We start from the raw sequence: 24,324 nt of genomic DNA on the forward strand, positions 1-24,324 counted from the left end.
AGCTTGCTGTCTCAGGCTTTCAAGAGTGGGACAGGTCCTCTGTCCCTGGCAAAGATATTCCTTAGAGGCGTCCCCTGGGCCTAGAAGCTCTACCGTGTAAGACCCAAGTTCCTGGGGCTCAGTTCCTTCAAGGGCTGACAGGTCTGCTCCCGGAGGAGAGGGGACCTGAACTTGTATCTCCTCAGAAGCTGGTTTCTCAGCCTTCTTGTCTTTTCTTTTGGCAGTCTGGCCTATTATTCCACATTCCAACACCTAATTTTCACCCTGGGCTTTGCTCTGTGCTCTTGTGTTTACACACACCCATTCAAATATTCCCGGCATGGCTCCAGGGGTTTTCATCTCTACCTCGGCCTATGCTGAGGTCTCCAGATCATTACCTAGCGGACATTCAACTGGGATTGCAGAGGATACGACCACCTTCTTCTGGCCAGTAATACCTCCCTGTTCCAAGGTCACCATAGCCATCGGATGAACCTCGACAATGTTATCAGTATTGATAACTGGAAAAGTTTGTCAAGTTATGCAGTGCATTGAGGATATCAGTTTTTCAGTCACCATGGTGGCACTTGCAACTGTATCCATCAGTGCTTCCACTTCACTCCCATCAGTGCTTCTACTTCAACCCCACTGATGTGTCTTTGGTCTGTACTTTTTCAGGTTACTGGGCCAGACAGACAGTGTAGCTACATCCACCCCACCCTCAGAGATTAAACTGGCTTCAGTTTGTTCACTGACATGATAAGATCACACCAAGGATCCCGCCTGGAGACTCGCCACCTCAGTAGAGGTGGCGGGAGTTCTAGTGGGGGCCTTTTGGGACAGGAAGAGTCCCTAGTACAGTGCCCATTGGCCTTACAATTGAAACAAAGCCTTTTTGGGATCCAGGTTCTTAACCTGGTACCCACCCTTTGTTTGGGAAATATCTCAGGGCCTACCCTCCTGAGCAGGTTGCAGGTTTTTGAGGACCTTTAGACAACTCTTTGCATTTTCCCCTTTGTGTCCACCATCTTTCCCGGGGGGGGAGGGGTGTATTAGCAAACCCTTACTTTTGGTCACCCCCCACTATTGGCCTTCCTGGACATCCTTGTTTTGACCCAGTGGTCGGCCTATTTCCCCAACTCTTGTGGACAGACTAACCCGAGATCCACTAGGTACTGCTGTAATTTTTCTGAGGTACAGTTACTCAGCAGATGCTCCCTCATAATCAAAATTATAGAGCCCGTTATAACCATGCACCTTACTACCTTTTAACCAGCCTCCTAGTGTCTTGACTAAATAGTCTACAAAATCTACCCAGGACTGACAAGTTTTTGTGAGTCTCCCTGAACTTAATTCTGTACTCCTCAGTGATGAGTCCAAAGCCCTCAATCAGGGATCCTTCATGAGGTCACAGGACTCAGCATTGTCAGGAGCCTATCTCTGCACTTGCCTGAGAAAAGCTTCCAAAGTAGAGAGCCTTGCAAGCCCTCTCAAATGTTGTAAACCACGTGGTGATATCGTCACCCTCAAGATATTTGGGGATGACTTTAGGATCAAAAGATTCCTCTCTCTACCTAGTTACATTATTGCTGCTGCCATTCATGGGCGCTAGACCCAGTTCAGCCCTTTCTTTTTTTGTGGCCAGAATTTTGGCCCCAAGGGCTCCTCTTCTAGCTAGCCTCTCCAGTTCTAAATCTAGAGTGGGGGACTTAAGACAACCCCCTAAAAGTTCAGATTTGAAATGTGGAAAAATCTAAAGAATTAGGAAAAAAAAAAACTTAATTGTCAATTGTGAGCTTCTTTGTGGAAACACTTATTGACAAAGTCGTATCAGCAAATGCAAACTCTATCTCAACACTGATCCACCAATGTAGGAAGTTGACTATGTGGTGTACCGAATGTAATTGGACACTATGCAGTTGGTACAGGCGACCCGTATCGGTTTACTGGGGTTAAAATAATAATCCCAAATGCTCTCTTTTGTGGTTGTCTGTGCAAGCAGTTTGAGCTTATCAGAGGGTAGTGCTAAGCATTTGTTGAATACACAGTCAATAAATGTGGCACACACTCAAGAAAAAACTTGTGACCAATGTTTAGAAAAGGAAAATGCTATTTACCCAGTACACATCTGTTTGTGGCATGTAGTGCTGTAGATTCACATGCTTTGCATTATTGTGCCATCTAGTACTGGTTCCGGAGTGTTACAAGTTGTTTTCTTCGAAGAAGATGTTTTTGAGTCACCAGATTGTGCGACTCCTCCCTGTCGGGCATACTGCACATGGGCATTGAGTCCTTTGGTAGATTGTTTTCCCACAGGCGGGTGAGAAAGAGGTGTGAGAAGAAGTATAGAGAAAGGGATGTCTATGCAAGTGTATCTACATATGTACAAATAAATATTTACACATATAAGGTAACTGCAACGGCCACAGGTGTTCGGGGAGGAGGGTGGGCGCATGTGAATCTACAACACTACATGCCACAAACAGATGTCTACTGGGTAAATAACATTTTTCGTTCGGTGGCATGTGTGGCTGTAGATACACATGCTTTGCATAGACAGCAAAGCAGTCCCTCCAAAAAGTGGAGCTAGCCTGTGGTAGTTGCAGTTGTTTGGAAAAGTATTTTTAAGACAGCTTGTCCCACATTTGCTTGTTGTTGTGCTTGTACATCCACACAATAATGATTTCTGAATGGGTGTGGTGTAGACCAAGTAGCTGCTCTGCATATGTCAGCTAAAGGATATTTCCCCAAAAATGCCATTCTAGCACCTTTTTTCCTAGTGGGATGTGCCCTAGGAGTTTGTGGCAATGGTCTTTTTACCTTTAGATAACATGTTTGTATACATTTAACAATCCATCTAGTCATGCCATTTTTTGAAATTGGGTTGCCCTTGAGAGGTAAAGCAAAAGCCACAAAAAAGTTATTTTGTTTTTCTAAACTCTTTAGTTCTGTCAATATAGTATATGTGTGCCCTCTATAAATCTAAAGTGTGGAGTGCCCTCTCTGCTACTGATTCCGCTTGTGGGAAAAACACTGGAAAACAAATGGTTTGATTGACATGAAATTGAGACACCACTTTTGGTAGGAATCTTGGATTTGTGGCACGGACTACCTTTTACTTATGTATTTGAAAGAAAGGTTCTTCTAGAGTTAATGCCTGGAGCTTACTGACACGTCTAAGTGATGTTATTGCAACCAGAAAAGCTACTTTTCATGAAAGGAAATGAATAGGGCATGAGTGAAGAGGCTCAACTGGAGGGCCAATGAGCTTTGTAAATACAATGTTAAGATTCCATGATGGAACAGGTGGAAGTCTAGGTGGAAGTACCCTTTTTAAGTCCTTCCATGAAAATTTTAATAACAGGGATTCTGAACATTGAACTATGTTCTCTGTTTTGTAAGTATGCAGCTATAGCTACAAGATGTAATCTGATTGAAGTGTAAGCCAAGTTGACTTGCTGCAAATGAAGTAAGTAGCAAATAATTTCTTGGATAGATGGATTAATGTGTTTGGACTGGCAGTAGCAAACAAAATGTTCCATTTGCTGCATAACATGCTCTAGTTGTTGGTTTGCGTGCCTCTTTCAAGATTTCCCTACATTCAGGAGGTAAATTAGGCTAACCAAATTCTGTAACTTCAGGAGCCATATCACTAGGTTGAATGATTTGGGGTTTGGATGCCTGATCTGTCCATGGTCCTGTGTAAGAAGATTCTGGCCTTTTGGGGAGCTTCTCGTGCAGAACTTGAGAGGTCCAGAAGTGCTGTGAACCAAGGTTGACGTGCCCATGGGGGTCCTACCAGTATCAGAGTTACTGACGTCTGTATGAGTTTATGAACCAGAAATGGAATGAGTGGGAGAGGTGGAAAAGCGTAAGCAAATACCTCTGACCAGTTCATCCATACAGCACTGCCCTTGGAGTGAGGGTGAGGATATATGGATGTGAATTTTGGTCATTAAGCATTTTTTTCTGTGGCAAAAAGATCTATTTTAGTTTTTCCCCATCTTTGGAAGTACTATTGAAGTACTTGTGGGTGGAGGTCCCATTAATACACTTGTTGATGCACCCTGCTGAGCATTTCTGCAAAGTTGTTGTCTGTCCCTGGGAGATATTCTGCCATTAGGTGAATGTGGTGGTGATGAGCCCATTTCCATATTGTTTGTGCCAGTGGTGAAAACTGGAACAATCATGCCCCCCCCCCCCCCCTTGTTTTTGTAGGTAATACATAGCTGTCATAATGTCCGTCCGGACAAGGACAACTTTATGTGTGAGGTGAGGTAAGAAAGCTTTGAGGGCTAGAGATACTGCTTGAAGCTCCAGATAAGTTGATGTGCATGTAACAATGTGTGTAATCCCAGAGACCCTGCACTGTGAGTTTTCGAAGATGTGCTCCCCAATCTGTCACGGACGCCTCCATTGTCAGAATGAGTTGAGGCACATGGTCTCAAAAAGGCTGCCCTTTTTGGAGTTCCACCATAGCAGAGTGGTATGTTTGGCGGTCTATCAACACTAGACCCGGAAGATGACCCTGTGACTGAGGCCACTGACGAGACAGACATTGCTGTAGCTAACACATGCGGAGTCTGGCATGGGGTACAATGGCAATGCAAGATGCCATCACTCCCTAAGAGCCGCATTACAGTTATTACTGTGGGAGTGTGATTCTGTTGATTCTGAGGGAACAGATGCTAGAAGTTTTGTATCCGAATTGCAATGGGTATGGTAATCCTAGATGTGTGTTGAGAATGGCCCCCAATAGGGTTGAACCTTGAGAGGTTGTAGATGAGATTTTACAAAGTTGATTGTGAACTTTAACTTGTGAAGAAGGTTCACTGTAATTTGTGTGTGGGACTGAGTGCTGCAACATGCTGGCATCGATAAGCCAGTCATCCAGGTATGGGAAGACACAAATCTTTTTTAGTCTGAGATATGCTGCAACCCACAATTGGCATCTCCATCCTTAGGTGGTACAAGGTCTTTTGAGAGACTGGGGAGAGCCTTGATGACATTACCACCGCCGAGAACATGAAGTGTCAGCATTTCTATGAGATGGAGTTTCCAAGCCAGCTTTTACTCTGAGATGCTTTTCAACTTGAGTGGTATTCAGGCCTCCTGTATTCCTTTACGCCAATACCACTCCTTTCCAGAGTTCTCAAGAAGATCAGAAAAGACCTGGCCCAAGTCATATCAGTGGCTCTGGATTAGGCAAATAGAGTGTGGCATCCCGAACTCCTGATCATCCATCCTCCGATCAGGAAGCCTCTTTGGAAGGATCTCCTGTCTCAGCAAAAGGGAAGGGAAGGGAAGGGCAGAGTCATGCACCGAACCTGCGCACTCTTCATCTACTTGTATGGAGATTGAGCAGTGACATTTGAGAGCTTTTGATCTCCATCAGGAATGCATGATGTTATTCTGACAGCGAGGCATCCATCAACGAGAACAGTATAAGCCTGCAGATGGGAATAATTTGTGGCTTGGTGTGCTGCCAAATCCATTAATCCACTGTCTGCACCCATGTCTGAAGTCTACTGTTTACCTTATCCCTTGCCCAACAAGGCTTAACTGTTTGTGTCTTTAAAGGCTCCCTTGAGCTATTGGGCTGACGAGCTCTGGAGCAGGCACCAGCAGGCCAGGGAAGAGGTACTGAAACCGGGTGATTTATGGCAGCATTCCCAGCACCCCGCAAATATGTTCTCTGCTGAAGAAGGGACTAACCCAGAAACACATGTGTCCAGAGATGCACAGTAAAGGCTGTACCTACTTAAAGGTGAAATATTTAAAAATTAATGGAGTTCGTTTTTTGAAGATACTACATCTACCATGATGCAATGGGGCAGATTAATTGCTGGGATGTCAGGCAGGTGCGCTCCTAACTGTTTAAGGCTTTGCTTTGGGCACAGTTAAAGGGTATCTTTTCCCCATCTCCGCTTTCTTGCAGTTGCTGGATCAACCCCCTCTCTGTTCAAGTCACAACAGCTGATACAGCATATGTTTACCCCTACACCATTCTTTATGCCCCAGTGGGATCTTAATTTAGTTCCCACTTTTGTAATTTGTTCATCATTTGAGCCTATGCAGAGCTGCCCTCATACACTGCTTACCATCAAAACAGTTTTCCTTGTGGCGATGACATCTGCCAGGAGGGTTAGAGAATTGTAGGTGCTTTCTATTAACCACCTGTGGTCCACATTTTTTCTGGATATTCTGGTCCTTGGGACTTGCGTCTCCTCCTTATCCTAGGTGGTCACGCCTTTTCACATCAGGCAAAGCATCACGCTGCCTACTTTCTTTGCCCCCCGTCCTTCATTTCTCTTCAAAATTCACCATTTTTGTGACAGCCACTTCATTCAACATTTTTCTTCTCTCTCTTGCTTTTTCTGCAATTTTCTGACAGGAATTTGTTGTATTTTGACAGTAAAAATGCCATCTTTATTTGACAAGTATCCTGCCTATGGGAGAAAAACTCAAAACAGACCCCCATGAAGTCTGTATTATTTGACTTTCAGCAAGTCATGTTCCTGAAGATTGTCATCACTGCAAGAGGTTTTCAAGATGAACCTTGAGGGAAAAGGATGAAGATTTGCCTTCATGACGCGAAAGAACAGTGCAGGCAGCAGACAGTCTGAAGGTGGGACTTCAGAGCAAGGAGAGGGTCAGTCCTCTATCAGTTATCTGTTGGCTACCCCTGGTGGACATGGAAGATCCAGAAAGAGGTTTCCAGCCCAAAAACAATGTATTTCCCCATTGACATCGAGAGCATCGACATTGAGAAAAGATACGGCACCTGCCTGCTTTCAGTCAAGTCCTGGATCGACGTCGAGGAAGAGAAGGAGATGGACGTCAGGACACGGTAGGTCGACATCCAAGACTCATATACCTTCGACACACCAACGGAGATCGACATCTAGGAGTAGGTCCACATCTAGACACCAAGACTTATCAACATTGAGGAGTGGTTCACAGTCGAGGCGACAACGGAGATCACCTTTAAGGAGCAGTCCTCACTGGTGGTCGACCTTAAGGAGCATATCGAAAATACCTCAGAGAAAGAGGAAACGCATTTCTTAACCACCAGGGCCTGATTATTCCAGGATGTACTCTCCATCTTCACTGATAGTCTTGACAGATTCTCCTTCACCAACACCAACTCCGCCTCCACTTCCTCCGCTTCCACCACCTCCGCCCCTACCACCGCCACCTCTGCCTTAAGCGTCAAACCCACTGCACCAACACTTTCAGCGGAACCACCTCACCCAAGACCGACGTCATGTTCAAGAACGCGCCATTGTTCTTACCACAGGTGCCATAGATCAAGGTATTCGTCATCACGTCATTCTACATGACAGTCTCACCATTGCAGTTGTTCACACAGATCATGATCAGTGTTACGATCATGGTCTAGACATCGTTCTAGATACACATCCTCCACTTCTACAGGACGCTCTCTGCCTACCCTTACATACTCTCCACCACCTAGAGTATCCCCAATAGATGATGTTACCACTTGTCAAGAAGTCTTGGTGAAAGGAGCAGCAGAATTAAATATCCAAATTTTAGTGCCTACGCCTTCTACATCAGTGATATTCGAGATGCTTCACCAACGCACAGCGTCCAGACCACTCCTTTTAGTGCCAAGACTCCTAGAACCGGCAATGGAACTCTTTTTGACTCCGGCCTCAGTCGAGTCTGATCCATCAAGGCTACAAAAGAAGTACAGGCCTCCTCCGTTTGGACCCTCCTCCAAACCTCATTGTCATACTGGTGGCAAATCACATAACATAACATCCATGAAAGCAGCCAGTGCAACTGTCTTTCTCTGCAGAAATGATAGCGCATTGTGGGAGTCTGTGCAGAAGTTTGCTAAAGATCTGCTCATGGTCTCAAATCAAATAAAAAGCGCTGCAGCAGATTCCTCCATGCTAACAGCACACAAATATTGCCATGGTGTGGCCCTGCACAGACATTCTTGGCTCTGCCTCACATCTCCGAAACAAGAGTCACAACAACATATTATCTAGTGCCTTTTTCGGGATTTACCCTCTTTTCGCAGCCACATCAATGATGAAATGGCTTGGATAAAATCCAAAATGGACACCCTTAAAGCGGTTGGCCTAGAAAGGCCCAAAGAGCTATGAAAATCATTCAAGCCTTACCAGCAGCAATACTACCTTCAGACGGTTCAAATCCCTCACTGGTATCCTGGGCGACAGCAATAACAACAGCAACAACCCTAAATACAGCAACAAAGGCAGCCTAGGGGAAGAGCCTCACAATAGCAAGTGCAAGGAGGAAAGCCTACAACAGGCACAAAGCCTTGAATCTTTCCTTCCCCCTCTTTTTACCCACTCCGTTTGGGGGAAGTATTTTGTACTTTCTGGCAGAGTGGCAAGAGATAACAAAAGACGCCTGGGTACTGAATATTGTTCGGCATGGATATGGTCTCAGGTTCACAAGTCCTCCTCCGACCATACCACCAAAACCACCCAATTGCCACTTCCAGATACAAAGAACGGAAGTCAACATCTTACTTCAGAAACAAGAAGAAGCAGTTTCTCAACAGCAACGGGGAACAGGCATTTACTCCAGATATTTTCTGGTACAGAAGAAAGGCAGAAACAAATTTAGACCCCTTGTCGACCTGAAATAAGCTAACAAATGGATTCGACAAGAAAAATTCTGTATGCTGGCTTCACATCACATCTATTGTCAACTACACAAAGGAGATTGGCTGTGCTCCACTGACCTCCATGATGCGTATTTTCATATACCAATCGCAAGAAAACATTAAAAGTTGTTGACATTTGTGGTCGGGCTGGATCACTTTCAGTACCAAGTACCTCTATTTGGCCTAAAGTCAGCACCCAGAACATTCTCAAAGTGCATGGCAGTAGTGGTGGCCCACACATTGTGTCTTCATCTTTCCATACCTAGACAACGGTCTAATAAAGACGTCCACTTTTCAGGAAGTCCAACTTCATTTCATCTGGACCTGTGATCTTCATGTCAACCACAGCAAGTCAACACCGACCCCTTTTGAGACCTTGCATTGTTTGGGAGTCTCCATTGACACCATCCAAGCAAAAATGTGTCCTTCGGAGGAGAGACACTTATCGATCCTTCAGAAATGCCATTCTCTCATGAAAGTCTCTCATCCAGCGGTGAGGGCAGTGTCATATCTCCTCAGGTTGATGGCCTCCTGCGTCTTCTTCACTCCAAATGCCCCTCTCTACATGCAACCTCTTCAAGAATGCCTCGAGGACCAGTGGGATCATCTAACAGCAATTGGGAGGATAGGATAACATTCTCTGTAGGAGGTTGGCTCTGTATGCACTATTTCAAAGTAAGGAATAGTATGCACAAAGTCCAAGGGTTCCCCTTAGAGGTAAGATAGTGGCAAAAAGAGATAATTCTAATGCTCTATTTTGTGGTAGTGTGGTCGAGCAGTAGGCTTATCAAAGGAGTAGTGTTAAGCATTTGTTGTACATACACAGGCAATAAATGAGGAACACACACTCAGAGACAATTCCAGGCCAATAGGTTTTTGTATAGAAAAATATATTTTCTTAGTTTATTTTAAGAACCACAGGTTCAAGATTTACAAGTAATACTTCAAATGAAAGGTATTTCAGGTAGGTACTTTAGGAACTTTGAATTAGCAAAATAGCATATACAGTTTTCACATAAATGACATATAGCTATTTTAAAACTAGACAGTGCAATTTTCAACAGTTCCTGGGGGAGGTAAGTGTTTGTTAGTTTTTGCAGGTAAGTAAACCACCTACGTGGTTCAAGTTTGGGTCCAAGGTAGCCCACCGTTGGGGGTTCAGAGCAATCCCAAAGTTACCACACCAGCAGCTCAGGGCCGGTCAGGTGCAGAGGTCAAAGTGGTGCCCAAAACGCATAGGCTTCAATGGAGAAGGGGGTGCCCCGGTTCCAGTCTGCCAGCAGATAAGTACCCGCGTCTTCGGAGGGCAGACCAGGGGGGTTTTGTAGGGCACTGGGGGGGGGGACCAGTCCACACAGAAAGTACACCCTCAGCGGCACGGGGGCGGCCGGGTGCAGTGTGCAAACAAGCGTCGGGTTTTCAATAGGAATCAATGGGAGACCAAGGGGTCTCTTCAGCGATGCAGGCAGGCAAGGGGGTGGGGCTCCTCGGGGTAGCCACCACCTGGGCAAGGGAGAGGGCCACCTGGGGGTCGCTCCTGCACTGGAGGTCGGATCCTTCAGGTCCTGGGGGCTGCAGATGCAGTGCCTTTACCAGGTGTCGGGTCTTTGAAGCAGGCAGTCGTGGTCAGGGGGAGCCTCGGGATTCCCTCTGTAGGCGTCGCTGTGGGGGCTCAGGGGGGGGTCAACTCTGGCTACTCACGGTCTCGCAGTCACCGGGGAGTCCTCCCTGAAGTGATTGTTCTCCACAAGTCGAGCCGGGGGCGTCGGGTGCAGAGTGCCAAGTCTCACGCTTCCAGCGGGAAACGTGTGTTGTTTCAAAGTTGCTTCTTTGTTGCAAAGTTGCAGTCTTTGGTGAACAGAGCCGCTGTCCTCTGGAGTTCTTGGTCCTTCTAGATGCAGGGCAGTCCTCTGAGGCTTCAGAGGTCGCTGGTCCCTGTGGAAAGCGTCGCTGGAGCAGTGTCTTTAGAAGTGGGGAGACAGGCCGGTAGAGCTGGGGCCAAAGCAGTTGGTGTCTCCGTCTTCTCTGCAGGGTTTTTCAGCTTAGTAGTCCTCTGCTTCTTAGGTTGCAGGAATCTGGTTTCCTAGGTTCTGGGGAGCCCCTAAATACTGAATTTAGGGGTGTGTTTAGGTCTGGGAGGGCAGTAGCAAATGGCTACTGTCCTTGAGGGTGGCTACACCCTCTTTGTGCCTCCTCCCTGAGGGGAGTGGGGCACATCCCTAATCCTATTGGGGGAATCCTCCATCTGCAAGATGGAGGATTTCTAAAAGTTAGAGTCACCTCAGCTCAGGAACCCTTAGGGGCTGTCCTGACTGGCCAGTGACTCCTCCTTGTTTTTCTCACTATCTCCTCCGGCCTTGCCGCCAAAAGTGGGGCCGTGGCCGGAGGGGGCGGGCAACTCCACTAGCTGGAGTGCCATGGGGTGCTGTAACAAAGGGGGTGAGCCTTTGAGGCTCACCGCCAGGTGTTACAGTTCCTGCAGAGGGAGGTGTGAAGCACCTCCACCCAGTACAGGCTTTGTTACTAGCCACAGAGTGACAAAGGCACTCTCCCCATGTGGCCAGCAACATGTCTGGTGTGTGGCAGGCTGCTAAAACTAGTCAGCCTACTGGCAGGCTGCTAAAACTAGTCAGCCTACACAGATAGTCGGTTAAGGTTTCAGGGGGCACCTCTAAGGTGCCCTCTGGGGTGTATGTCACAATAAAATGTACACTGGCATCAGTGTGCATTTATTGTGCTGAGAAGTTTGATACCAAACTTCACAGTTTTCAGTGTAGCCATTATGGTGCTGTGGAGTTCGTGCATGACAGACTCCCAGACCATATACTCTTATGGCTACCCTGCACTTACAATGTCTAAGGTTTTGCTTAGACACTGTAGGGGCATAGTGCTCATGCACCTATGCCCTCACCTATGGTATAGTGCACCCTGCCTTAGGGCTGTAAGGCCTGCTAGAGGGGTGACTTATCTATACCTGTAGGCAGTGTGAGGTTGGCATGGCATCCTGAGGGGAGTGCCATGTCGACTTACTCGTTTTATCCCCAGTAGCACACACAAGCTGGCAAGCAGTGTGTCTGTGCTGAGTGAGGGGTCCCCAGGGTGGCATAAGATATGCTGCAGCCCTTAGAGACCTTCCCTGGCATCAGGGCCCTTGGTACCAGGAGTACCAGTTACAAGGGACTTACCTGGATGCCAGGGTGTGCCAATTGTGAAAACAAAAGTACAGGTTAGGGAAAGAACACTGGTGCTGGGGCCTGGTTAGCAGGCCTCCGCACACTTTCAAATCAAAATTTTGCATCAGCAAAGGCAAAAAAGTCAGGGGGTAACCATGCCAAGGAGGCATTTCCTTACATTCTCCCTTCATGCAAAACATTCCCTGAAATGGTGGTGCTCCCCTGATCAATCTGCTCGAAGGAATGCCTTTTCACCAACAGTTTCTTTCTCAAACCATAGTGACAGATGTATCACTACAGGGATAGGGAGCCCCTATGCATTCTCTGCAAAGTCAGGTCACCTCCTTTGGAGACCATGCACCCTATCACATCAACCCCCTCAAGCTCTGGGCAGTTCATCTAGTGCTCAAAGCCTTTCACCTGTCATTCAAGACACAGACCCTGCTTGTTCAGGCAAACAATACAACCACCATAAACTACCTCAACAAGCGAGGGTGAGGACCAGGCCCTTGTCACATGAGGCCCAGACAATTTGGAAATGCCTGCTAGCCTGAAACCTATGAATCATGGTGACTCACTTTCCAGGTAAAAAGAATGCACAAGCAGGCCCCCTCAGCAAGGTTCTGCAACACCACCATGAATTGGTCTTGCACAACTACATCGTTCAACACATTTACGACCTGTGGGACACTCCAACCATTGACTTGTTCTCCACCGCAGAAAACAAAAAATGCTGCAGTTTCGCTTCAAGGTACTACCAACCAGGGAAACTGGGGAATGTCCTATGGATCGACTGGTCCAGCAAATTCCCTTCTGCCAATACTCTTGATCCTATCAGTCCTGATCAAGCTGTCCCACTCGAGAGCCAAGATGATCCTAATAGCTCCGGAGTGGCCACTTTAGTGGTGGCTCATAGACTTTATTCACTAGTCACAGCATCCACATCTCAAGCTGCGATGCAGAACAGACCTTCTAATGAAGTTTGGAAGCCAGATGGTTAACCCCAATCTCTCCTCCCTGAATTTGGCTGCATGGCTCCTGAGCTAGTGCAGTATGGACATTTGAACCTGCCACAAGACTGCATGGAGATTCTCAAGGAGGCTAAGGGGCCTTCCACCTGGTCTGCATAGGTCTTCAAATGGAAGAGATTTCACATTTGGTGTTCCTCCAAGAACATAGACCCTACAACTTGCCAAAAAGATATAATTCCTCCTTAATTTTACATGTAGCACAATCTGGCTTGCAATTCTCTTCCATAAAGGTTCACATGTTAGCTCTTACTGCCTACAGAAAATGTCCTTCACAACCCTCTTTTTTCACAATCCCCGTAATGTAGGATTTTTTGGAAGGGTTAAAGAAGGTTTTCCCTCTCCTTAGGCGCCCCTCACCTCCTTGGGAACTTAACAGACATTTCTCGACTCATGCAGGACCCTTTAGAGCCCATTCACAAGGCATCCCTGCAACATGTCTCTTGGAAATCAGCTTTCCTTGTGGCAATAACTCAGGGTTAGCGAGATTCAAGCATTATGTTCTCACAAACCATACAGAGTATTTCACTCTAACAAAGTGGTCATGAAAACTCACCCAAAATGCCTTCCTAAGGTTATTTCTGATGTCCACATTAATCAGACCATCTCATTACCCACATTCTATCAGAATCCCTCTACTCCAGCAGAAAGAACACTTCATTCCCTCAATGGTAGGAGTGTCTTGTAGTTTTACCTTGATAAGACAAGTTACATCCGCAGATCAGACCAATTGTTTATCAACTATGGTCCGGTCCATACAGGGCAAGCCACTTCCAAACTATCCATTTCCAGATGGATTGTGTCCTACATCCTATTATGCTATCAAAAAGCTAACAAGACACTATCAGCTAGATCTAAGGCACACTCCACTAGGGGTGCCACTTTAAAGAGGGCTATCCCCATTGTAGAAAGCAGCAACGTGGATATCTGTTTACACATTCAACAAGCACTACTACCTGGAATCTGATGCTAGGGCAGATGCTCAAGTAGGACAGGCCTCCCTCAGAAATCTATTTGGTTCCTTTCCTCTGTCTTTTCCACCACTTAGTGGAGATGGACTTCCTATTCTATTCAGTGCTTATGACTATCTTTGGAGTTCCCCTACAAGAGAGGGAATAGTTTCTTACCTGTAACTCCAGTTCTCTTGTAAGGTAATCTCCATTGAAGTCATAGGCAACCCTCCCTCCTCCCTGTTGACTGAAAGGATGTAGCCATGGGACCTATACATCATTCACACATCGCTTCAAAAAGAACTGAAGCAACTGTCACCTGCTGAGTATGATGGGATACTGGTGGTCCCTAGGTTCTTAAAGGCACAGTCTCTGTTTTTAACTCTTATAATCCAAGTGTATAGGGCTACACTGTCCTGCTCTCCTTGATCTCTCTACTCTAATAAAAAAAAGAGTTTGTGAAATAAATTTATGCTGCTTATTTACAAAAGAGTCGTGAATTTATATGCCTATGCAATTCTCCGGGCCCTTTTTTAAATACAAGAGGAGGAATTGGACCACTGTAGCCTTTTCCTACAGGCGGCACAATATTTTTCTTTAAGTGACATCTACAGACCTTCCTTAAGAAAGGCGAACATTTACACTTAGGAAGATACATTGTAGGGAAGTGCTCCGGTGTCCCCACACGTTGAAGGGACTATTTAATGCTTATGACTTCAATGGAGATTACCTTATGAAAAAAACTGGAGATACAGTTAAGAAACTATTCCTTCTTCTACAACTGTATCAATTCCCAGGTACCCCTGGCTCATTAACTGTTCAGAATGACTGTTTTTCCGTTGGTTTGTTAGTCACTGATGGGGACCGGGTCCCGTGCTACCTCTATTAAGTATAGAACCTTCCTGATCATAGGACGATCACACATGGATGGAGTCCTCATCCCTTGGCCCTCCAGGCTTGAAAGAGAAAATTGAGGTGAAATATTTTTAAAGTCAGAAACCTCAAGCTTGCTAGAGTAATGCAGTTTATCTTCTCACTGCACCTCAATCATCATGAAGGGGCTTATTGTTCTTCCTTTTTCAGCATCCTCTTTAAATTGTTCAACAGGCCCTTGGGGCTCACCAGGCCTTTTTTTTGCTTCATTGGTCTTAGTAAGTCCAAAGCTCATCTTATACTACTGAATAGTTTTCTTGAATTTCAGAAATTTGCATGCTGATTTGTTTTGTTCTTCAGCAAGCACAAGTTACTGATTTTGTGATGGTTGGAACTTGCAAGTTTGATACGGTACAAAGTACATAATTGAAATGGCATATTTTGTATATACCACCCCACTTGGAGTTATTCTCAAGGAGGGCAAAAGCCAATGCTTTGAAAGAGAAAGTCTCCAGTGTTGTCTTTTTTGGCTGATACTTCAGCTGTGCTTCGTTTACGTTTCTGGTTGTGGAATTTCCACTTGATGCACAACTTCTCCATGATGTCAGCAAAACATCCTCGAACAAGATAGCAGAAAAAAATAATCTAAGACGCAGTCTGTCTCTAAGGGTTTGTGGGTTTTGGTTAATGGCACTCCTCCATGCACACGCAACTGAAACAAAGATTTAGAAGAAAAAGACTTTGCTGAGTTCCAGTACCAAGTGTACATGGCAGGATGATGCACAACATGTGATCTACAAAAATACATGCAGCAAACTTGTAGTTAGTAACAAGTATGTAATCTTTTCTTCATGTTTCAACTCAACTCTCCCTCCTAAAGAGGAATATCTAAAACAACTACATCACTGTGCAAAACGGACACCCCACGCCCAAAAGAATTATACACAGGGAACACTTAAGGAGTCGTAACAGGTGCAAGTTTATTTCAACTAATGAATAAGCCATCTCAACAGGTTGCTTTCTAAGTGGATTTGAATCCAGCAGGAGGTCTGGATTGCACCACTCTGGGAATGTACTTGCTTTTCATTGAAGCATTTGTTTTTCCTGGGAGGCTCTATCCTCAATCTGTGCCTCTCTGCCCTGGGATATGTCAAGATAATTTAAGAGATTTCCATAATACCGTATATACTGCCTGTGTATCCTCTACTGTGATAAAACTGACATCTGGAAAACAACTTCTAGGAAGATCTCATAGGGAAGGAAGTCAATATAGAACTCCTTGTGCTATTTGACAGGCCAAGTTTTTAACCCCTTCAGTGTAGATGGGCAGATGCTAAATCTCTTTGTGTCACTCCCATTCTACACATTGTAGAATTGATGGCGTACGTAATTGGGTTGCCCCGGAGCGGCAGGAATCACCATATCGATTGTCTGTTTGAATAATGGGCTGGTGGCAGTTATTGTTAAGCAGCCCTTCACCTCATGTCCCTGACAGTCATTCTGCCTCTCTCTGGAAGCTATTTGGGAAGTTTACACTAAGTTTGCCTAACCAGTTTGGACAGAAAGCAGAACTAGACGTTGGGATTTTTTTTTTGGGGGGGGGGGGGTGAGGGGAAAGAGGGGGATGGATCCTCCTGAATGGGGCACAAGGGTCTTTGGGCCCCTGTCAGAGGCTGATGGGAGAGGATAGGAAAGGAATTTTTGTTATATATTAAAATTAAATAGAGGGTGGACAAGCCAGTCCTTTTACACATTTGGCCAGTGTAGGAAGCTAGCTATCTATGTAGTGCACCAATGTAAGGGGACACTATGCAGATAGTCCAGTGTGACCCTTATTGGCTGACATGGGTTAAAATATTCACCCTAAAAGCCCTCTTTTGTGGTTGTGGGTGCGAGCGGTTAGGCTTATTAGAGGACAGGGTTTAGCATTTATTGCACACAGAGCCAGTAAGCAAGAAACACACTCAGTAAAGAAATTCAACACCAATTTATAAAAATGACACATATTTATATGAATTTAGATACCAATATCACTGGAATCAGGTAAGTAATTTTAGAGATCTGAATTTTTATACGTTTCAGAAGTTGACAGTGCAATTTCTGGAGCCGTCAGCACTCTTCTTTGTCCACTACTTCTCTTTGTCCATCAAAATCTGAAGTCCTAGAATCAGGGGGTCAATTTACAGACATTAAGGGGAGTGAAAGGCAGTAGCCAATGGACAGCTACCCCTGGGTTTTAGGTGGCACCTCTGAGGTGCCCTTTCGGTGTTTGTCATAATAAATCCAATACTGGCATCAGTATGATTTATTAAGACGAGGTGTTTGATACCAAGCACCCTTACTTTCTGTGCAGAGATCATGTAGCTGAGTCACTCATACTGACCAGCATCCAGTACGTTCTTTAAGATGGCTGCCCTGTCATGTGCAATATCTAGGAATACAACTAGACATCACAGGGGCACGTCTGCTCTTGAGAGATGGAGAAGGAGCTAATAGTCCCTCCGCCATTAATGATTCAAAAATGCTCAGAGTCTTAGGGAGAACCAGTGGTATGGATTATGCTTCAGTTATAGTCAAAGAGCAGATTCCCTTTTGGATGATGAAGCACCCATCTGACAACTTCTGTGACCCAAAACACCCTCTCAACAACAGGGAGCATTTTTGGTCAAGTGACAAAACAGAAACAATAGAGAGCAGGCATTCCATTCACATGGTGTGTCACTCACAGGGTTCTATCCACAATAGTGTTTCTTAAAATCCGGATGAAAACACGAATTTCTTACAGTAACACAGGGTTGAACACCGGATTTCACTTTCAGTGGTAAAAACCAGCATTTCAGCACTTCTACTGATAGAAACAATATCTACCATGTGTGAGTAGGCCCCTGTAGGCTAAGGAAAAGGCAAAACAGCTGCCATACCCAGACCACGTGTAATACCCAGGAGGGACTGTAGTATTTTAGCCAGCAGTCATCCTGCATTCAGGTAGTCCTGACAACATCAGGCTTTTCTGAAAAAGAGAGACCCAGGGAAATCCAAGGTCAGGGAAATCCAAGGTGGCATTGATCATATCTCTCTTTTAGGCCCTATTTATGTTTCTTCTTGATAAGACTTCCTGGAGAACCAGTGAAGCACTGGTTCCTTTGCAGAGGGAAGCCTCTCTTCCATTCCTGTTTCATCTTTAATGATCGAAATGTTTCTGGGTAGTGGCTATCACTTGTCATGAATGCTCAGATTTGTCCTGAGTAGTGACAGCACGTGTATACTGTAGTGGCAGATCTGCACCATTGACGCTAGCCCCTCTCCTCTTCTACAGCTAAGATCTTAGCTTTTACTCTTCATTGTAGCCAAAGTACTGTGCCCCCCAATGGTATCCTGATGGCAGACATGAATTTGTAGACGTTTCAGTCTGAACCTGATGGTTTTTGATCTTCAGTTGAGTCTTGAATTATGTAGCTTGTTCTTGGGCCACTGGAAGTAGCTTATAGTGTGCCCCAAAGTATACATATGTTGGCAACCCCTAACTTGCTGGCCATCTAGTTCCCAATTTTCATGTAAATGAAGGTACAGATGTCTCGATTTAACAATAAACACAAGTAAGTGTCTACCGGTGAGGTCTTATGCCCACTTTCGCATTCAAAATCTGTAGGGTAATGATTGCATGGTCCATCACCGTGTCTGGAAGAAATAGACCACAATATTGTGCGGTCAACAAGTTGGAGATATGGAAATTGTCATTACGCGTGTAGATTGTATGTGAATGAGAGAAGTATTTGAAATCTGTTACATTTACCTGTTTTCTTCATACAGAAAATAACTACCAGTACCCATTGCCTAGCAAAATAATAGCTCTGGTTCCTATTCTGTAAGAATTCGCACTGGAACCTCTCGAGCTACAGTGCAATCTAACAGACCTCATTTTAGATGCAAGTATGAACGATTCTCGCATCTGCTTGAATAGTATCCCAACCCTTGTTTTATTTTTATTCAATATACCTTATACTTAACCTCTCTCACAAAAATCTTGTAAAATAATTTCATCTTGCATGAATGATAAATCTAAATTGCAGAAATACACTTATAAGATAACACTTACTAAACCTAACAGCTCCTTTCCAATCCTGTCCTCCCCACTGAGAAACTATAAATCATGACACAGGTTATTTGTCATTTCTATCATATTTATTGCTATGACACGGAGATCTTGCCTCTGGTGGTTATCTAGTTACAACGCATGACTACAAACATAAGTTATTTTAATTCCCATTGACTATCAGTAACAATCCCTCAGATGATATAATAGTATTTGCAGCACCCGGTGTTATGACACATGCCCTAAATTCAGCATATGATTTACTGTTACACCACACAAAAGCTGCTGTCGAAGCAGATGAATTCTAGTAAGACACATGTTACTCTAGAAGGAAGTAAAACAATACATGCAAATCTCATCTTTCTAAGGAATAACATGGAGAATAGAAAATAAACATGAATATCATTAAAAAATCGTTTTACAAGCGGCAGTCTCTTTAGGCGGTGGAATTAGGTGAAAATAGTCTCATGGCATGACGTAACGTATCGGGAGGGGAGGGGCTGGTTGAAAACCATTACATCTGTGATTAGCTACCTCATTAGCTGTTATTAAGCAGCTTCTACCGGCATTGTATGTACCAGAGAAGCAAACACTCCCTGGCAGCTTTATCCTTGCCTAGAAGACATTCCCCTCCCCTTAGTTACCCCTCCTTGTTTCCAGTTATCCAACATTGTTTCAGCCCGATTTCCAGCCCTCCCACCTTTTCTATGTCTGATGACAACATTCCTCTTCTCGCTGCCTCCTACTGGGACCATATAGGTCCTGCAAAGGCACTCCTAAATTGAGTTACATTTCCAGGACCCAAATCAGATTAACCAAAAGTCCTCCCAACGCGAAAAAAGGCATTTTCAGTTTTCTTTGTAAAGCTGCTGCGGTTCCATGTTAGTCTCACACAGAAGGGGCAACAGTGTGTTGGCTTACCATGGATAATTCCGTCACTCTAATGCCATGCAGAGACTGGCATTCTGCCACTCTCAGCAAAGAACGACCGAACAATGGTTGTAGCTTGCGTATTTGGCATTACCAACCTAAGATTAAGCCAGCAGGGGATAGCTCTTGTTTGGCAGCCTACTGGAGAATTATATAAATTTCTAGGCACAATGCTGCCTGAAACTGGTTTGTCCTGGACGAGTAGTAGATACCATATTTGCCTTTAAAGACAACACTGTTATGTTCATGGGGATTATTAGAATAGTGTCCTGGTATCCATTTATGGGGTGTAAGTATGGCACCGAACACTGGCCACATTGGCAGTCTGCTATATGAACACCTTTAATAAAAGGCCGATAAAACATCTCACATCAAAGAGTAACAGTACCAGTGTGCCTTCATAACAAATACCTGACATTGAAGCAGTGCCAGATCCACGTTTCAGGGAAGAACGTTCTTTTCCTCTTTTCTGCTCTGTCAAAAGAATAAATTAGTAGTATTTACTATTGACTTTAGTTGGAAAGCATCCAAAACAGATAGTTGTCTGGCTCTCCACAATAACACAACATAAATGAGCAATTATTTTCACATCCAGATAAAACAGTCATACACAGTTAGATCCAAACCTCAACCCCGTCAAAGACAGCGCTGCTACCTATGTTGATGGTCTTAACTACTGAATAGCAAAGTGTTTGGAAATGGAATAGGTGCAGAGAAGCTGCAATGCAGATGTAATGCCTTTTCTGGAAATAAATGTCATGGTAGTTTTGCGGTTTATACACAGACCTACATTCCTGCTCCACTTTCAGCCCCTTCACCCGCAACATGTTTATGCCTTCTCCCAGAAGAGAAATAGTGATAGAAGAAACTGAGGGCCTGATGTACTAAATTGTTTTCCAAAGCATGCTATTACCAAAACCTCATACATGGCGACCATAAAACGACAAGTCGCAATGTACTAAAGGCATACTGAGAGTCAGAAAAGTCTTTCCAGTTCTCAGTGTGCACTTTGTGACACATTGAAATTCAGAAGGAGACGGGGATGTGAAATAGGAGTGCCCCTTCCTACGAATTGCACTGACATATATCAAAGAGGTGGTATTAGATTCATAAAAGCACACTGGAGACAAGAAAAGCAAGTATTTCCAAATTGAATAAGCCTGATGTTGGAAAACTGTTGCAGTGATTACAGTTTTTGTATTTTCTATTGCAAGCATACACCACAAAAATAAAATAAAGACGAAAAGAAAAAAAACGAAAACCTCTGCCACGTAAGTATGGCAGCCACTAGCTTACGATAAAAAAAATGTAATAAAAAAAAATACCAATTTAGTTTAATTTTAATAGAACAGTATTATGCTTCCTAGCAGGGAGGTGTACTTAGTATATGTATAGAAACGAAATGATTACTTACCAGTTGAGTAATTTTGCAGTTTTATGGATTCACATGCTGCGCATCTTGTCCATCATCTAGTGGTTGGGTCCGAAATTGTGTTTTGTCCTTCTTCCCTTTTCCTTTTTTTTTGGTGTGCGATTGGTTGTCGGCTACCACTACTTGGTGGTAAGTCCATCCCCTGTCCTGTGTGACGTTGGATGGTGCCAAGGAATTTCTTCTGCATGGTCGCCATCTTCAGATTTTTTTTTCTTCTGGTTCTGACTTATTAGAAATTACCTTAATTTGGAGCAGAGTTTACCTTGCCTGTTCGCTCTTGACCCCCATTTCCTGGGATGGGGGCTAGGTCACATGAGAATCCAGAAAACTCTTCAGGCTGCAAAATTACTCCTATTGGAGAGTAACCATTTAGTTTTGCCCCATGAATCCTTTTCTGCATTCACATGCATCTGATTACCTAGCAGCGTTAGGTTCCTTGGGTAGGCAGGGTTGAAATGTGTTTGAGTTGACAAACAGGTGTTGTAGCACTCTCATCTAGGAGGATGGCTCTTAATATAGTGGACCAAAATGAGGTACACTGTGCAAAGAGTCCAATCAATCCCCAGATGTATCACAGAGGCACAAATGTAATTCCAATTGCTCTCTTTTTGGGTAGTGTGGTCAAGCAGTTATGCATTGCAGGAAGCTGGCCTGGTGGGTGGTGGGTACTCAAGGTACTTACACCTTATACCAGGTATCCCCTCTTAGAGAAGTGTAGGCAGTGTCTAGAAGCCATGCTCTCTAGTGGAAGCTGTGGATGAACAGCCAAGGCTTTTCTAGGAAACATACAAAGCTCATGCAATACCACTGTAGTCACACAGCACTTACACACATGAAAGAAAACACTCAATTGTACAAAAATAAAGGTACTTTATTTTCGGAACAAATCACCACAAAATACTAGAAGGGTAACCCACCAATAGGAGGTAAGTAATACACTAAATATATACACTAGTAATCAGAAACAGGTATAGAAAAGGTTAGAAAACAGTGCAAATAGCAATAACCAACAGTGACCCTAGGGGGAGCACAAACCATATACTAAAAAAATTGAATGCGAACACATGAGCCCAACCTAGGTAAGTAAAATCTGTAGAGGGGAGCTGGGAGTACCAGAAAACCACAGAGGTAAGTAACACAGTACCACCCAGCAACCAGGAATACAGGAGTAAATCACTGGATTTTCCCCAGATCAACCAAAAGGAGGAAGAGAGAAAAAGAAGACACCCATACAAGACTGCAAGAAAACCTGTGATGGATTCCTGAAGAAAGAAGACCTGTGGAGAGAGGGGACCAAGTCCAAGAGTCACAGTGGAGTCCAGGAGGAGTAGGAGCTACTACCCACCCAGCTGTAGTTGCAGGAGTTGGTCGACGGTGGAAAAGAACAGGTCAGCACTGCAGCCAAGGAGCCGGAGAAGAGTTCCTGATGGATGCAGATGATGTCCCACGCTGGAAGGAAGATTGCAGATGGGTGTCGGTGCAGGAATTCAACCAACAAGCCTTGGTAAAGGCAAACTTGCGATTAGTGGAAAAGGAGTGCTGCCGGGGACCAGCAAGGCCCAGGAGGACTCAACCCAGGAGGGGGAGTCACAGGGGGCCCTCAGCATCGTAGAGAGTCCACAGGAGCAAAGGGAGCACCCACAGGAGTCCCACAGATCGGGGACACAAGAGTTGCAGAAGAAGCCCACACAGCAGTACAAAAGAGGATCCCCACGCCACAGGAGAACCACGCAGGAGGCTGTGCTTTGCAGGGTGGAGTGCTGGGGGCCGGAGCTACCCGTCGCGTGAAGATCCCTTGGAGGAGATGCAAACAAGCCTTGGCAGCTGCAACAGATGCAGTGCACGGGGTACTGTCCTGCGTGGGAAGGCAAAAGCTTACCTCCACCAAAGTAGGACAGCTGACAGAGAGGTCCAAGAGGACTACTCTGGACCACCACCTGTGATGCAGGAACTATGCACCTCAGCAGGAGAGGGGATCCACGCAGCCGGTCGTCGCTTGTTGTATGTGCCTGCGGTTGCAGGGAAGTGGCCCCTTCACTCCAAGGGAGATTCCTTCTTCTTCTTGTGCAGACTGAAGAGTTGCAGTCTTCTGAGGATTCACGGCGAGGAAAGTGTTGCAAAGCTGGCAGGAACCCTGGAAACAATTTCTTCTTGGAAGCAGCTTGTTGGGTCCTGGAGGTTCTGGTCACAGTTCCGGAGGCCAGAAGTTGAAGTAGAGCTTGCAGAGGAGTCCTGCTGAAATCTTGCAAGCCGAATCTGAGGACCCACCCAAGAGAGAGACCTTAAATAGCTCTGAAAGGGGGACTGGTCACCTAACCAGGTAAGCACCTATCAGGAGGGGGCTCTGACGTCACCTGCCTTGCTTGGCCACTCAGATGCTCCCAGAGTTTTCTTCCAACCTTAGACTCAACATTGCAGAACACAGGGACACTCTGGAGGAGCTCTGGGCACCACCCCTGGGGTGGTGATGGACAGGGGACTGGTCACTCCCCTTTTCATTGTTCAGTTTCGTGCCACAGCAGGGACTGGGGGTCCCTGAACTGGTGTGGACTGGTTTATGCACAGAGGGTACCAAATGTGCCCTTCAAAGCAAACCAGTGGCTTGGAGAGGCTACCCCTTCCAAGCCAGTCACACCTATTTCCAAAGCGAGAGCGTTACCTCCCTCTCCCAAAGGAAATTATTTGTTCTGCCTTCCTGGTCTTGATCAGATCAAGCAGCAGGAGGGCAGAAACCTGTCTGAGGGGTGGCAGCAGCTGGGCTGCTCGGAAAACCCTGTAAGATTGGTGGTAGCAATGCTGGGGGTCCTCTAAGGAGCCCCCGGAGTCCATGGAATCATACTTCCAATACTTGCATTAGTATTGGGGTATGATTCCGACATGTTTGATACCAAACATGCCCAGGTTCGGAATTATCATTATGTAGCTGGACATAGGTAGTGACCTAAGTCCAGTACACATAGAAAATGGCGTCCCTGCACTCACAAAGTTCATTAAAATAGAGCTGGAGTTTGTGGGGGCACCCCTGCTAGTGCAGGGGTGCCCTCATACACAGGTACCTGCACCCTTCCCTCTGGGCTGAGAGGGCCTACCATGGAGGTGACTTACAGTGACCTGGTGTAGTGACCTGAGGTGAAACTGGGTGCGTGCCCCCGGTTTACGCAGCCTGCAATGGCAGGCCTGCAGAACCCCTTGCTTGGGCTC

General features: G+C 45.3%; 1 protein-coding gene across 2 annotated transcripts in view; it reads right to left on the minus strand.

Annotated features, from left to right (window-relative positions):
• Positions 1 to 24,324, minus strand: part of CPAMD8 (C3 and PZP like alpha-2-macroglobulin domain containing 8) — a 1,104,327-nt gene that overhangs the window by 747,837 nt on the left and 332,166 nt on the right. For both annotated transcript variants that reach the window (XM_069217904.1, XM_069217903.1), the window contains exon 19: positions 20,103 to 20,165. In XM_069217904.1, coding sequence (XP_069074005.1) covers positions 20,103 to 20,165 — 63 coding nt within the window. The remainder of the gene's footprint in view (positions 1 to 20,102; positions 20,166 to 24,324) is intronic.

This window comes from Pleurodeles waltl, chromosome 12 (assembly GCF_031143425.1).
Source record: "Pleurodeles waltl isolate 20211129_DDA chromosome 12, aPleWal1.hap1.20221129, whole genome shotgun sequence".
In the NCBI taxonomy this organism is placed as follows: Eukaryota; Metazoa; Chordata; class Amphibia; order Caudata; family Salamandridae; genus Pleurodeles; species Pleurodeles waltl.